At 46.1% G+C, this 15,326-nt stretch overlaps 1 protein-coding gene across 1 annotated transcript; it reads right to left on the reverse strand.

Annotated features, from left to right (window-relative positions):
- Window positions 1–212: 212 nt before the first annotated feature.
- On the reverse strand, window positions 213–13,227 carry PTGER3 (prostaglandin E receptor 3). The gene is made up of 2 exons (XM_052801772.1): window positions 12,341–13,227; window positions 213–3,494 (listed from the first exon to the last, which is right to left on the reverse strand). The coding sequence occupies exons 1-2, from the start codon at window positions 13,172–13,174 to the stop codon at window positions 3,207–3,209; spliced, it is 1,122 nt and encodes a 373-aa protein (XP_052657732.1). The 5' UTR covers window positions 13,175–13,227; the 3' UTR covers window positions 213–3,206.
- Between the last annotated feature and the right edge of the window lie 2,099 nt (window positions 13,228–15,326).

Consider the following 15,326-nt stretch of genomic DNA (forward strand, 5'->3'; position numbering starts at 1 on the left):
GAAGGCCCGTTACTAAACAATGCTTTACGCATTAGGATCGACCGTTCTCCATCGCCTACCGCTTTTGTGCACAGCTCACCGGGAGCGGGCAGCGGGGAGGAAGGTGGGCGAGCACCCTGCGGCTCCGCTTCCACCTCCAGCTCTGTCTAGGCTGTTGGAAATTGTTGTGACATTGTGTCCCGGGCAAGAGGAATCGAGGAAACAGAGACGGGTTATTCTGCCGAACTTTAATTCTGACTGATACAACACACATTGATTTGGTACACAAACAAGCTAGGTTTTAAGGCAATGATCTCAACATCATTTTTCCATACACTACAGTTCCTGTAACAACGTGGACAGAAGTACAACATATTAAAACCAGTATTAGAAATACTACTGTAGTGGAATTTAAATACATCACATAAAAGGCATCTTTAAAGAAATGCAACAAAGATACACCTTCCCACTCAAACAAGTAAATGGGAAATAAAAGCTTTCATTTACGCTTAAGCTCTTTGAAGTCATTTTTGAAAGTGCGTTCCTCCAGCCATGTCCCGTTAAGGCAGCCATGGCTGGCAAATAGTGCTTAAACTCCTTTTCTGTAAACAAATTAAAAGCAGACATTCTTTCCCATTTTCTAATATTTAAAGTAGCTTCATATTACCGCACCCAAAGATGGACAGAACTGCCTTTTTCCAAATATAAAAGTGAGTGTCCTATTTCACTAAAAAAAGGCATGGCGTAACAAAATTATTTTAAATGAACTGAAGTGAAACCACCCCTGACACGTAAGAACAACAAGCCCACGTCCAGTTCCTCTACAAATGCACAAGGGTCCCTTCCCACAGCCAATTTAAGGCAATGTCACGTTTGAGCCACTCTCTCATGACCACGTATTTGATTGATCGTGTACAGGAAAAAACAGCACTCCCTTCTTGTCACTATAAAAAAGCTGATAAAAGGGGAATTGATTCACTCTTCCTTGCAGAACCTCTCCCTCGCTATCCCACTTAGGATCCCAGATAAGCTGTATGCTCTGTAAGTGCTGCTGCTCAGAACTGTCTTGACAAAGAATGATTCGGTCTAATTGTTAAGGTCATCCTGACATATTTCACCAGCGACTGGGATTGCTTATATGTTTTTAAAAGGTAATGTACATAACTGAACAATACGAATCCTCTGGACAGAAGAACAGGCTTTTTATATTCCAAAATAATTTTTTTAAAAAAAGTATGAATCCTGCAGGGCACTTTTTCAAAGAGAATAAGTAAAATTTTTATTTCACCGTGTTCCCCAAATTGCTGATTAGTAAATGAACCGGGGCTAGCAGCACCACCAACACGCAGGCACGTGCAATTGTTACGCTCAACACCGACTCAGGCACAGCGCAGCAGCTCGCCAGGGCCACGCGGCTCCGAGCGTGGGGTCCCACGGCTGGAAAGATGCTGTCGACTCATAACTGAAAAGGGAATTTATTTCATTAAACTGAAGAAGATGATGAGTACTGATAAAAGAAAGGCAGTACCTTACAAAATGTGCCTCCGTGGTTTTAGGCTGGCTCTTGAATCAACGTTAAGACATTAGCTTTTAGGTTGCACCCGAACACCACCCAGATAAAAATCAGATTTATGTAGACAGTGGCTGCTGCTGTCAGATTAATTAGTTTTGTTTGACTGATACAAAGATAAGGAATTAGACAACACAGCAGCAGAACAAGAAAAGTGAGTAGCCAGTTTCTGTTTTGAGTACTTACTTTTATAAACAAAGGAAGAGAAGTAAAAATAAAGGTTCTGTACAAGAAATTCCTAGCAGATGCAGGATTAATTTGCCTTTAAGGCCCCTGAATTTGACACTATATGGCACATACTATATGGTGTACAACTATATGATATATTGTATTTTATTGTATTTGCATCTAATTTCACCCAAGAGGCCACAAAACAGGAGATATTAGAGGCTGTTATCTACAAAATGGTGAAGAAAATGAGACAAAAATGTAGCCCTTTTAAAAATAAACTTCAGATGTGACACAAATGGATTAGAACTGTTTTCTAATAAAACCTGAAAGTTACCTGGGGGAAAGATCTGACTGATGCACACACTTCTACCCACCTCTTCCAGTTTGCTTTATTTAAAAAATTCCCAAAGCTGTCATATCTCTCAACTTTGTCTTTTTGGAGCAAAGAAAAAATAAACTATTTTGGGGTACTATTTTGGCCACTTTGTAGGACATTTTAGTAATGAAGAAGTTTTGAGTGGCATGCCCATTACTTAAAAATCATTTGATGTTCCTTTTCTTCCTCGACATGTGCTTTTCCAAATAAAACAACTCATATGGAAACAGTATTTTTGGCGTTGTAAACCTTTGCCATTAATCTACAGGAAGAAGAACATTTACTGTCTCTTACAACCTGTTTATCACTCTCTCCATCTGCTCGAAGTAGTTTTATAGTGTGCTTTGCAAACAGCAATTCTTGTTATGCCTGGGTATTTCACAGGCTGCTATTTCAAAAAATATCATAGATTTCTCACTTGTGCTGTTTGTCCCAATGCTACATCCTCCTCAGCAGATGAGCTTACTTTAGCATCCATGCAGAATGAGTATTTATCAGGACAAATCCATGTGTCATGAGACTCGTGCTACCTTCAGTTCTCAAAAGAGATGATGTACCATCGTTGCTACAACACAACCTTTTCAGTTTTAAGCCACTGACATCCAAATAAAGTCTCCTAATTTGGTGTTCCTTTAATTCCTATATTTTTTGCCCCTTTCTCCCCCTGTCCCTTAAAAAAAAAAAAGAGGAAGAAGGACTCTCTGAAGTAGATAATCTCAGTATTACAATATATATAGGAGTGGGTCTCTTCAGTAATTTAATCTGTTGAACCTGTTCCAAGTGTCCCCTGATAGGAAAACCACTTTTTCTACTTTAACCCAAGAAAATTCTCTTCAAACTCTATTTTAGGCACAGAAAACGTCATGTTCTGCAGCTCAGTTATGAATGGCAATAACAACAAAATGTAGAAACAAACCCAATTCCTTCTTCCATATTTGAGAATTTTTGACACATTGGATAAATAAGTGTTTGGCACTGTAAGTCCACTCAGTAATACCATTTTCAGCTATTTATGCAGCTGCTAACATGTTACAGATACCCCTATTCACAGTAAATTTTAAGAGTACTCGTTGGCAAAAGTAGTTTCCATGCAAATGGATCGATGCTCCTTCATGCCGTTGTCCGTCGGATTTCTTCTGACAAGGTGATTGATCTCTCTTTCCACTCATTGTTAGAGCACTTGGAGACAGCGTTGGCTGCTTGACAGAACTTCTGGAGGAGGATCTTTCTGAGTAGCAGGTAAACCCATGGATCCAGTATCTGGTTTAGTGAGGCCAAACGCACAGCTGTCAAGAAGAAATTGCATTCTTTGCGCAGTTCTGAGCTTGGGGCTTCACCGGAGAATCCCTTGCAGTGTTCAAACGATGTGTGGCTGAAGATCATCTTCAACATCGTTATCTAAGGAAAATTAGGAGGAGAAAGTGATATATGTTAGGAGACTGTTATCTGTGTATCACTATATGCAAATATCCCTAAAGACAAAATCCTGTCAAATTTTTTTCCTCCCTCACCCAATTCAAACTGTGATCAGAGCAAATAAGCATTGAGAGAGCAGCTCAGTTTGTGTGTGTGTGTAAAATGAGTGATAAACATCACACCTTTCAGCTATCAGTCTTACAGATCTCATGCTAAACCAAGGCAGCACATGCTGCTTTCCTGCTTGAGACACAACAGAAAGCTGTGTGCTAAATCCTAGAGGTTCAAGATGGCCTTGGCTAGAAAGGGAAATTACTGACCTTGCAAAATTGACTTAAAGGGATTCATTTTATCATTATCATATTATCACAATTACAAGGAACAGCTGAATAACTCATGATGAGTAGAGCTCTTCGAAATCATGTTATGAACAGTAAAAGTCAGGAAAAAAGAATTTCAAATACAAAAATGTCTTCTTATTTTAAAGCTAAGATGTTTTATTCTATGACTTCTAAATTTTAGAATTTGATTTTAAGGTAAACTCTTCTGATTATGAACTGAGCCAAATTAAAAGTATTAATAAAGGTGTTTTGGGCTAGGAGTCAAGAAAACATTTCAAGTCAAAAGAAAAAAAAAATCTTTTTCTTTTGTCAAAAGCCACAGACTAAATTTTGCATTAACCTGACCTGTATTTCCTCCTTTCCCCCCTCAGTTCTACTCCCCCAGTGATTATATGATATATTTAGGAATCTGTTTCCCACAGCATCCGAACTGGTATGACCGAGAGACACTATTTACACTGCAAAATGTTTCACACAAGTAGAAGTTTCCGTAACTGATGTCTCCCATACCTCACAGCACAGATCAGCAAGCTCTGGCCTGGGAGCCAAAAGCAACAAGCCGGTTGATTTTTGGGGGATTAAATGCCATCAGGCATGGCAGCATCTCGATTTGCAATACTAGTTATGCAGCATAGGGCTATGGGGGTCCTGCCAGGTATTATGTGCATGGCACATGTCAGAACATAAGCACTGGTCAGCAATAGTCACTCATTTATTCTGAAAAGCCAAAGAAGAGGCAGCTTTGATTAATACTTTCACCCCAAAATCTGTACTTTAAGGTAATTTTATCACTCGTATTTCAACGTGTCAGTGAAGGTATCTGCTGTTGGTAGGGTACAGGCAGCAGAGAGGATCCATTTTTCTTATGGGTTGCCACAAGGCTTACAATCTTTAAAAGACTTATAAACTGAAAACTGCACTATAATGATTCAATCAAGTAAAATAACTATACTTTGTACAAGTAAAATAACTATACTTTGTACATCCTCATTTTCCAAATTAAGACGTAAACTTGCTTTACAGCTATCAACACCATGAGCCTTGAAACACAAGGACACCATTACTCTCATGTTACAGACTAGAAAGGCAAGACACTGCCAAGGGCTGCTACAGGCTGCGCAGAAAACCTGTGACTGAAAAAGAACCTGGCTTGGGATCTCCAGTGCAGTGCTCCAGCCACACGAGCACTGGGTTTGTTATCAGGCTGCGGCTTATTCAGGTAAAAATGGTGAGAAGCCTTTTTTGTTTGGGTTTTTTTTAAAGCTGGTGAGAGAGCTCACCAGAGCTGGCATTGTTATGCTCTCACACACTAATACATAACCATGGGAAATATGAATCACATTTTGAGAGATGTCAGATAGATATAATTTTCCACCGTTTAGTCAGTGTCAGTTGTCTGAAGTTTTCTGTACCAACTACAGCTGCTTAAAAATATATCACTTCAGAGGCTTTTAGTTGCCTCTCTACAGATAAGCTACATTAGATTTTGTATTGCGATGTTTTTTCCAGGAGCCCATAAACACGGGGATCGAAACGCCTTCTGAGCAGGCACTTGCCATGCAACTCGCTGCCAAACGACGTGTGCGTCAGCGGTATAATGGGGAAAATACCCGTGCTCTTACCCCTGGCTGTGATGCACAGTGAAGCTCTCGGGTGCTTTAGAGCAAGGAAAAAAGCAGAGCTGATGTGGGGACGGGGCACGCTTCCCAGTGTACGTCAGGTAACAAGCTGGGTACCGGCTCCTACCATGGACCGAAGTGTGGCAGTGCCAAGTGACCTGACACTTGGGAAGCCAGGGGTAGGGCCCGCGTGCCGCACTCCGTACTCCAAGGACAGCGCTACTGAACACCTAACTTTTCCTGGACGGGTCCTTTTTTTGCTTGCAAAGCTCTTCTGGCCCTGACTGGAAGACTTTTGACTGTCGGAATTTACTGTCTGGAAATCCTGCGGAACCGAGATGCAGTAGGTCCGCATATTTTGATGTGTCTACTGTGTATGTCAAGGAGATGGATACCCATGCACAACGGCTCTGATGCACACCTAATTCACTGTCTTTGCAAAGGCTGGGTGTACCATACACTAAATAAACTGGCAGCCAGTCCTGAAAACGCAGGGAACAGCCCGAGGGACGAGACTCGCAGTCAATCATTCACAGCCCTGTCCAACATCTTGACTTCAGCCTTTCGAAAGAACCAAGACAACCCGCACCAGCAGCACCGCAAGCCGAGTGATCCCAGCCAAGGTTTTCCCACAGAAGGCTGTCTTCAGAGTGGAGTGTCACCCAGAAAGGTCACATCTGGACTGCTGCTGTCCTCATAAACTGGGACAGTCAGAACAAGAGTGACCAGGAGCAGAGGCTACGGGGGAGGCTTTTTCCATTCAAAGGGATATTCTGGGTGCCAGATCAATAACCATGTGTTGACCTTGGAAAGACTTAGATGACTTTGGAAGGCAGGGCAGCTCGGACAGCAAAGTAGAATTGTTTTTGTTTCTTTAAATAGAAGCAGTTGAGGATTCCATCTACTACATTTAATTTAAATAAAAGTGAAAATAAGTAGCCATTGGTAGAGCTTTTTAAAAATACAGAGAGATACAGGCCCAGAACACATCAAACCGCCACTTGCGCACCAGACCCACACAACGGCAATCCTAACACTTTCTCTGCCACCTCCGGCTGTTTAGGACACTGTCACTGTCACAACTCCGTCCACGCTGCCTGCAGCATCTGCCTCCTGTGCCCACCAGAGTCCAGCACAACCCACCTCCTGACGGGGACCGCAGCATTACCATGCCATAAAGAGCAGCAGTAAAGAGTATGTAAATATGCTGTGCCCACGTTACAGCCAATGGAAACCACACCGCATTTGTCATTCCCAGTATTCGGATTACTTTCTCCCAGATCAGATCTTCTAGCTCGTCCTTTGGGAACTCTGCAATGACCCTTGTTCTGCAGACCTTGTTGTCTTGCTCTTTTGTTAGTGAAGCCATGGAGCTACAAAAATATCAGGCCAATAAAATACATTTCCCAAGAAGACAACTGCTGCTTATTTTTGTTGTTATTACATAATATTCCTTTACTGGAATATTTGTTGGACCAACAATTGCTCTACTGGAAATTTTATTTGTTTGATGTCCTTAGAGGTTGTTTATCATGGCCTGTACTGGTCTTCTAAATGAATTAAAAGAAAGACTGCAAAAGGTAGAGGAACAACATCAGGTGGAATAAAGTCAATGGAACTACACAATTTATGCCAATAAAACAATTTGGCTCAAAATGCATATAATAATATAGCTGATAATTGTATTTATTCAATCTGAGTAGATAAAACTTTGCTGTTATCACTGAATGTAGTTTTATAATAACATTAAACCTCCACTGCTCTGGTTTTCAAACTTACAACCAAAGACAAGATGCATTTTGTGAGATATCTTTACAGTGTTTTGAATAACGTTGGATTGTAGTACACAAGAACTTTTCACGGTTGTTTCATGGGCTCCCCAGCTGGCAACCATCACTGTGATATATTGCCACCAGCTTAACTTTACATCGGCAGTCTGTGTTACCTCAGGGACTCCCAGGCAGCTTACTATTAAATTGCAATAAGTTTAGAATGAACTTCCATTGTAGTTAGGGGAAAAAAAAGGAAAAAAAAAGAGATGAAAACTTTCCCAAAGATATTTTTCCAGTTTTAGAAACTATGTTGGAAACTGCTGCTATCTGCAGTAAAAGATGGGAGAATAAAACAGTTGATGTGCTTAAAGGTGCACATTTTTCAGCCAAGCACGCGCTGAGTAGCTGGTCTGGAACACGGGGTAAGAATCTGATGGGAAATTCCTGGTCCCAGACTGCAAAATCTTTTCTTGAGATAGCTTCCAAAAAAACCCCCATGTTTTCTATGCATCATGAAGACAGGAGGATTCATCCTCTTACACTGCTTCTCCTCTCCCATTAGCCCTAATCTGTTGCTTAAACAATTCTCTCATAAAGAAGCAAGCCGTGGGAGGAAGAGAGGGTTCTCCTGACGAGATACAAATAGCAGCTGTCGTGAGTAAACCATGGAAAGCCACGATGGACAGGGTATGATTTTCCCTTGTGGTGACTAACAATACCTATAGTCATGTACCATCTTGTTTTAAAACCAAAATTGTAATTTTGTCTCACTAAATTTTTAGGACTCTTCTGCTGCCTCTGCTGAAGCTGAGGCAGAATGAAAGACTTTAGTTCGAGCAGGCCAACTGCCAAGACAGACTCTGCCTGTGGACCCTTGAAGGAGAACTTCCCATTGCCTAGCATGGACGTGGATTTCTTTTTTGAAGTAGAAATACTGCCTGTCATAGGCAAAGCTAAGACACGTCCAGCCAAGTAGACTACAGAGGGGCATGTTTGGCATCCGCACCACTCTAACCTCAGTTCACCCCTCACTGTAGCTGCTCATCCATCAGATTGACAGTAACCCAGAAAGGATCTAAGTTATAGGGCATCTGATGACCTATCTTTATTAGCAACCTTCTTGCAGGAGGGCAACGCAACACCTCCCGGCGTGCCCGGACCACAGACGTACCAACATGTCCTGGGAAGAACTGCTTCTCGGAGCCGGCTCTGCATTGAGGCCGTGCTGCTTTCTGCAGGGCAGCACCGCACAGCTGGCACGAGCAACCTCAAGCAAATCACTTCTCTGTTTCTCAGAAACATGTGATAGTGAAATCATTTGCAATCCTCTTGGAGAATTACTGGAGAAGGCTGAGGATTTTCATAAGAACTTGTTTGCAGAAGGATAGTGATGCAGGGAATCGTGACAAGGTCCCACCAAAGTCTAGCGGGATTCCAACAAATGTGCTCTAATTTCTACCATTCGGTTGTGACCTTATCTAGACAAATACAGTCCAGGAAAATCCAGCCTTTTGGCCAAACTGAAATGGTCAGTACGCTGGGGCAGTTTTGAAACAGGTGGCTATTTCAGCCTCAGATGGAAGCGGAGCATTAGTGGGAAGGGTTACTGACTCATAGAAAAGGAGCCATCTAGTTTCCTTGCAGCTCAGTGATATCACTGTCTTTTTTTCTCTCTAAGTAAAGGTGCTTTCCATAACTATGTTTTGCACATCTAAAAATATTACAAAACAACATATTTTTAATAAAAATACCTGTAAAGGAGAGTGTATTTAATTTCTGTCCGACAGGAGGGTTAAGGAGAAGTATTTTCATAGGAAAAGCAGCAGAATACCTGAGCATTTTGGCTTTAAATAGCCTTGAAACAACTCTCTGAGTGAATAGTTTTGTAGCCTAGAGCTCTAAAAGAATTATTATGAGAATTCCACTCTGTACTGCACCAATGTTTCTGTGCAATCAAAGAACAGCTTCCTCTGTTTTACCTCAGACTCATTTCAATCTGCTGTCAGCTTAGGTCAATGGTTATGCTCCACAGTTGAGCACCAAAATAAATAGAAGATTAGCGTGAACTGGAAACCACTTACAATAAAGCAGTATCTTACTTAAGTGGACTGTTTTCCCAGGTTCTCCATGCTGAATTCAAGTCAGAATCTGAGTGCACGACAAAAGGAGACAATGCCTGCATTATGTATGCACTTCCTTTCTTCTACCAAATCCAGCACAAATCGAGAAAAGACGGGACACTTCATTAAGCTGTTAAGAGCACAGCCACTATCATCAGAAGTTTCACTTTTCTGTTTAATCACATTTGATTTTGTCATTTTCATCAACAGATCAAGTCTAAAAATACTGTCTGTGTAAAAGGGCAGTGTTTACCTAATAGAAATAGTTGTCAGAATCCGTTAATTCTCAGTTCTAAAACTCAGATTTCTTTTTTTAAAAAACCAAAGATCTCCTCTGAAAATCCCTGGATTCCTGTTTCAGCTAAATTTCTTACAACTGCTAAATGATGCAGCTATAGGTTAAATGAGTTCTATGATCTGGCTTTCACTGAAAATGCACTTGCATTACCCCAGGGTCACTCTTCCTAAAATCTGGCCTCTTATTCCTAAATCGTACTTTGTAGCTGTACAGAAAAAGTTGAAGTGTATGTATAAAAATGCTTCTGTGGTCATGACTCTTGATTTTGAGAATATGAAGACTGGAGAATATGCTGACTAGACAGCGAAGTTTTGCAGAACTCCACAGAACAAGTTATATGCTTTCACGTGTTGCTGCCATACTATTTCCAAATTCACTCTGGCTTACGGCTGTGTCACCCAGTGGGGCAGCAGTCCTCCACAGGATCGTAAAAAGCACGCAAAGCATTGCCAACCAGTAGCTCTTCAACTGGCCCTGCCTCTGACTCGGAGCATCAGGCTCCTCGCCAGGGAGTCAGTTCACCTTCCACGGCCAAAACTCCGAGAAGCCTTGCTCTCCCTTACCAGCTCCCTGAGTGTTTTCTGGAGATCTTAGCATTGTTTACAACAGGCTTTCTGACCCGGGCTCTGCTCCGTTAACTCATCACAGTAACACTTCCCACAGATCCATTCAGTAGAGCAGGGGGCAGCTGTATCAATTTGACTTCTGACTGTTAAACCTGCAAAAATGCCACGGGAAGCAAACCACCAAGGGGAATCCCTGCATCCTCACTGATTTTTCTGAGTACTCAGGTTCTGAAGGAAGAGAAAAAGTGTCCCTCATCTCGGGGATTTTCTCTCGATGCTACAAGGCTGGTTAAACCCTCAGGTGCAACAGCTCCATGGTCCCCTTGGAGCTCATCGAGGGAGCATCATGGGTCCTGCCGGCTTGGCTGCAGAGGGCAGAACCTGCACCCAACAGAAAGGCTACAAAAGCAAGGGCTGAGAAGCAAACATACTTCCTTCATTTAATAAATGCCTTCTAATTTTTTCACGTTTAATTATGGACAAGCGTGCAACAGTTAACTTCTGTAAAATAAAGAAATCCTAGTGTCTCCCCTTGGGACTCAACTGCAGACATCAGGGGGACGGCAGAATGTGCCACAGCAATGTTAATGGCTAGCCAAGGTGGCTGGGACTGCAGGCAATCAACGCATGGAGACACGGGAACAGTGACAGGGCAGTCTCCTGGTTTAACTTACCAAATCTAACGTTCCTTGGGGTTTGAGGAGCAGAACGTTATTCCCTGCTCTCAAGTTCTCACTAAATTTTCAGTGTGGTTTCATATTTTACTTCTGTCACAAGCTGTTAATGATCTCCAGAAAGCTAACTTACAGCCTCTGATTTGTTTTCGGGCCGGGTTATTTTGGAGATTTGATGGATTTTAATTAATTTACAAGGATAACATTACTAAATTAAATTAATTTGTTTTCTATTTTTACCTCATCCCCATCAGCCGTTAGCTTTGTCAGCCATTCCTCTTGTCACACCCCCATTTACGAGAGCTCAAGTTCTCTGTGCACAAGAAGGAAGAAAAATCCTTGTCCAGCCATAAAGCACCTTTCACATAACATCAAAATCACCATAGCTAGCTTCAGCCCTTTCCTGCTTATGGACCCCAAGTACAAACTTTCCAAAAATCATACTATCCTCTGACAGCAGAATACGCTGGCCTTTTTAGATGGGGTAGTGTCCTTGTCCCACATGGCAGAAGGAGATGTGGATTCAGCCTCCTCCACTCCTACATCACGAGAAGGGGTTTACCCCAGCTTGACAAGAAAGAAAGGGCCTAAGCGAGGAATGACAAAATGGTAGAAAGAAATGCAAGGGTCCTTTAAAAAGCCAGAAACAAAAAGCCCAGAATGCTGCCGAAAACACGATACAGTGAGCAATCTGCTGAAAACCAGAAGGCACTCGCGAAGCCTCAAGTCGTACCTTTCCTCATAAAGCACTGAAGTAAGTTTTGCTGCAAGGTGGGGGCAAGTAAAAACCCGTAAACGGCTGTCTCCCATGAGCAGAGGGCTCCACGGCAGCAGGGTCTCGATGAACTTCCTCCCAGGTTCCCCTACACGAGGAACAAGCAGGTTCTGGTTCCCCTCGTCCCCTCACCCTCAGACCCCGACGGTGCTGTCGAGCAGGTACGCCGTGCCGGGCAGGAGCAGAGCGTGCCCTCCCTGCCGCTGGAGCCCGCTGCCGGCGCCAGCCGCTCCCGCTCCCCCCTCGATCTGCCCGTGGCTCCGTGCCACGAGCAGTGCCGACTCCAGCCTCCCGCTCCCAGACCCAGGGTCTCCTCGCGTCCTGCCCTTCCCCTCTGTACAAGACCCTTGTTGTCCTCAGGGTCCCTCCTTACGACTCCAGTTCCTCCGTCTTTATTTTTTCCAACTATGCTGCACTCGGGCTACCCTCTCCCAGCCTCTCTCCTACCGGCTTTCCACACCCGACACCCCCCAGGCTCCGTCCCTGTCCCTGCCTTCTCTCCTCAGAGGCCATTCGCGGCCATACTGCCCGTGAGGAACCTCAACCGCCGCAGCCTCCCACCCTGCCCGGGCCGGCGGCTCTCTCCGGGGGCCATCCTGCCTCCTGCCCGAAGGGAGGGAGGAAGCCTGGGGTTGACCCACGGCGGGCGGCAAGGCGACCTACCAGCAGCGGTGACCAGCAGGCCGAAAGGACACACATGATCCCCAAGAGCTGGATCAGTGTCTCCATGGCGATTCGCCCCCACTGCTTGCTGGAGCGGGACGCAGTCGCTTTGGTCCGACAACGAGACACCAAGGCCTCGATGGTGGCCAGGTTGCAGGCCACCGTCACCACGAGGGAGAGGAGCCCCAGGACGGCGAAGGTGGAGGCGAAGAAGAGGCTCCCGGTGAGCTGGCTGTCGCCGGTGCCGATGAAGCACCAGGTGCCGGGCCACTGCAGCGTGTACTGGCCCAGGCCGGCGACGGGCAGGAGGGCGAAGGCGAACACGGCCAGCCAGATGCCGAGCAGCACCGCCTTCGTCACCCGCGTCTTCATGTGGCTGGCGTACCAGTGGGGCGCGCGGATGGCCAGCGTCCTCTCCACGGCCATGGCGCTGGCGATGAAGAGCGGGCAGAGGCCGAAGAAGGTCATGCTGAAGCCGAAGAAGGCGCAGAGGTGGCCCGAGGGGTCGACGGCGTCCCAGGCGCGGTCGGACAGGTAGACGGAGATGACGATGGGGCTGGTCAGCAGCTGCCCCAGCAGGTCGGTGAGCGCCAGGGAGCCGATGCACAGCAGGAAGGATCGCTTCCGCCGGCTCTCCTTGGCCCGGTAGCTGCGAGAGACCAGCAGCATGGCCAGGGCATTGCCCACGATGCCGGTGATCATCATGGTCAGCGGGAACGCCACCGAGACGGCGCTGCAGCCCTCCGCCGCCCGCCCCGTCCCGTTGTCCCGCTGCCCCATGGCGCCGGCCTCGGTGCCGTTGGGGTCGTCCTGGCACTGCGGCCAGCGGCTCATCCCGGCGGACTACGGCGGCGGCGGGGAGCCGAGCGGCCGGCCCATGGCGCTGAGGAGCGCGGCGGCCAGGCGAGGCGAGGCGAGGCGAGGCGCGGCCGGCGGCCGCTATAAGGCGGGGGGCGGGCGGGCGGGAGGGGGACGGCCCTTCCCGCCCTGAGGGGAACGGGGAGGCGGCGCGGAACGGCACGGCCCGGCCCGGCCGCGGAGCGTTGCCGGCGCCCCGCCGCCCTCAGCCAGCCGCGGAGCTGGGGGACGCTGCCGCGCCTCAGGACGGGCCCCGCGGGGATGGCTCCCTCAGGGAGGCGGGACGGGGACGCTGCCGGCCGGTCCCCCAGCGCCATGGCGGCGGCGGGCGCTGGCCGAGCCCGGTCCGTGAGCTCTGCTGCCCCCGGGCGGCACCGGGGCTGTCCCCGGCCCCCGACCCCGGGTGTTCCGCTGGAAGCTGAACCGCTGCCGAGCCGGGGCGGGCGGCGTGAGGTGCCGGCGGCGGCCGCGGCCCTGGGAATGCCGGCGGCCTTGCGCGGCAGCTCCGCCGCCTTCCTCGTCCCCTGAGGGGGCAACGCAGGCGACGGCTGCTCTCTTTTTCTCCTTTCTTCTCCCGCTCTAACTCCCACGGCTGAGTTTTAGCACGGTTCAGGCTCAACCAAGCGGTGTCTCTGACCTCGGGCAGAAACTGGCTTGGTTAACCGGGAATAAATAAATGAACCCCCCCCCGCCAGCTGTTAGGGGGGAGAGCTCCTGAGCAGCCACGACACCCACCGCACTGGAGCACCTTTAGCTTTGTGCCGTTCCCACGTCCTCACCGTCTCGGGAGTTTGGTGGGACCCGGCTTTGCCGCCGGCACAGGTAACGACGAGTCCGAGAACCCACGCTAATTATCATTACAAATCCTTGTTTCGTGCTACAATAATTTCTTTGCTTATGAGCAGGAACTTCCAGGCTTGCTCTATGGAGTCAGCTACCGCTAGGGATTTAAGTCGTTTTTCCTGTGAAAGCAGAGTTAACAGTTTTAAAAAGTTTTAACAGTTTTATGGGTTCAAAGTGCTATTAACAAAGTCTAGTTTAAAATGCTGCCCTGCTCAGGTTTTACTTTGTATGACCGAGTGTGCGCACGCTACATCATGAAATGGAAAAAGCCACATTTCTCATAATTAAGAACCATAGTAGAAGTTACAGCCTGCTTTATAAGTTATTGAGCTGTGGCTTCTTTGTTAATGCTCGGCTTTCTAGAACATGTATAACAACCTGTCCTTAAACAAAGGAATCCAGACTTTAACCTTGCAGATGTACAGCAGGATGCCATCTGCGGAGCAAGTCCACTGCTGGGAACAATATTCACACCAAACTCAGATGTACACAGCTTAAAGTAGAAAGTCTGGAAAGTGTGAGGGGAAAATATCCTTTCCTCTCCTCCCCCCCCCCCCCCTTTCCAATTCTGACATTGAGTCGTTGATTTGGAGCTACTGTGAGTTGAGCACACATCTTCTGTGCCCCCCCTCTGCCATTTGGAAAGTTTGTGTGCCATCGTTTGGTACTGTGCTTGATATTTGTGCCCCACAGTTTTTCAGCAGGAATGCTCCCTGTTAGCTTGGTTGTGGGTTATTTCTGGATGGGGTCCATAACCAGCCTATGAGAGAAAGCATCAATTTATTAGTTCCATTTTCCAAACGAAGTACGAAGCACTCTACAGGCTTTTTTTTTTTTTTTTTCCTTAAATGCATGTGTAAGCAACCTCTTTTTCCAATAAAAAGACTACTCATTTTGATAATGGGAGGACAGGTAAAGTTAGTAAATTGTGCAGGACTTTGCTCAAAGCTGTCATCATAATTGAACTGTCACAGGAGCATTACTCCCTCCTGTTGCTCCCTTGCCCAAATTTTGCAAAAGATTGCACAAATATCTATACTTTCATACTTTAAAAAAAAAAACAAAACCCCAACCCAAAACAAACACCCTATTAGCTCATGTTATTTCTGAATAAAGAACAGAAACCTCCTTTTTGTTAAAGGAATTCTAGACAGAAAATTCTATAGCCAGTGATACATTTTGATTAATGCTCCAAGAACAAACTACAGAATCAATTAGAAACAGTAGCTGGAGTTTCTTCCCCAGAAGCCTGTGAAAGCTATAGTGTAGGGACTCAAGCAGAGGT

The sequence above is a fragment of the Harpia harpyja genome, chromosome 11 (genome assembly GCF_026419915.1).
Source record: "Harpia harpyja isolate bHarHar1 chromosome 11, bHarHar1 primary haplotype, whole genome shotgun sequence".
Lineage (NCBI taxonomy): Eukaryota > Metazoa > Chordata > Aves > Accipitriformes > Accipitridae > Harpia > Harpia harpyja.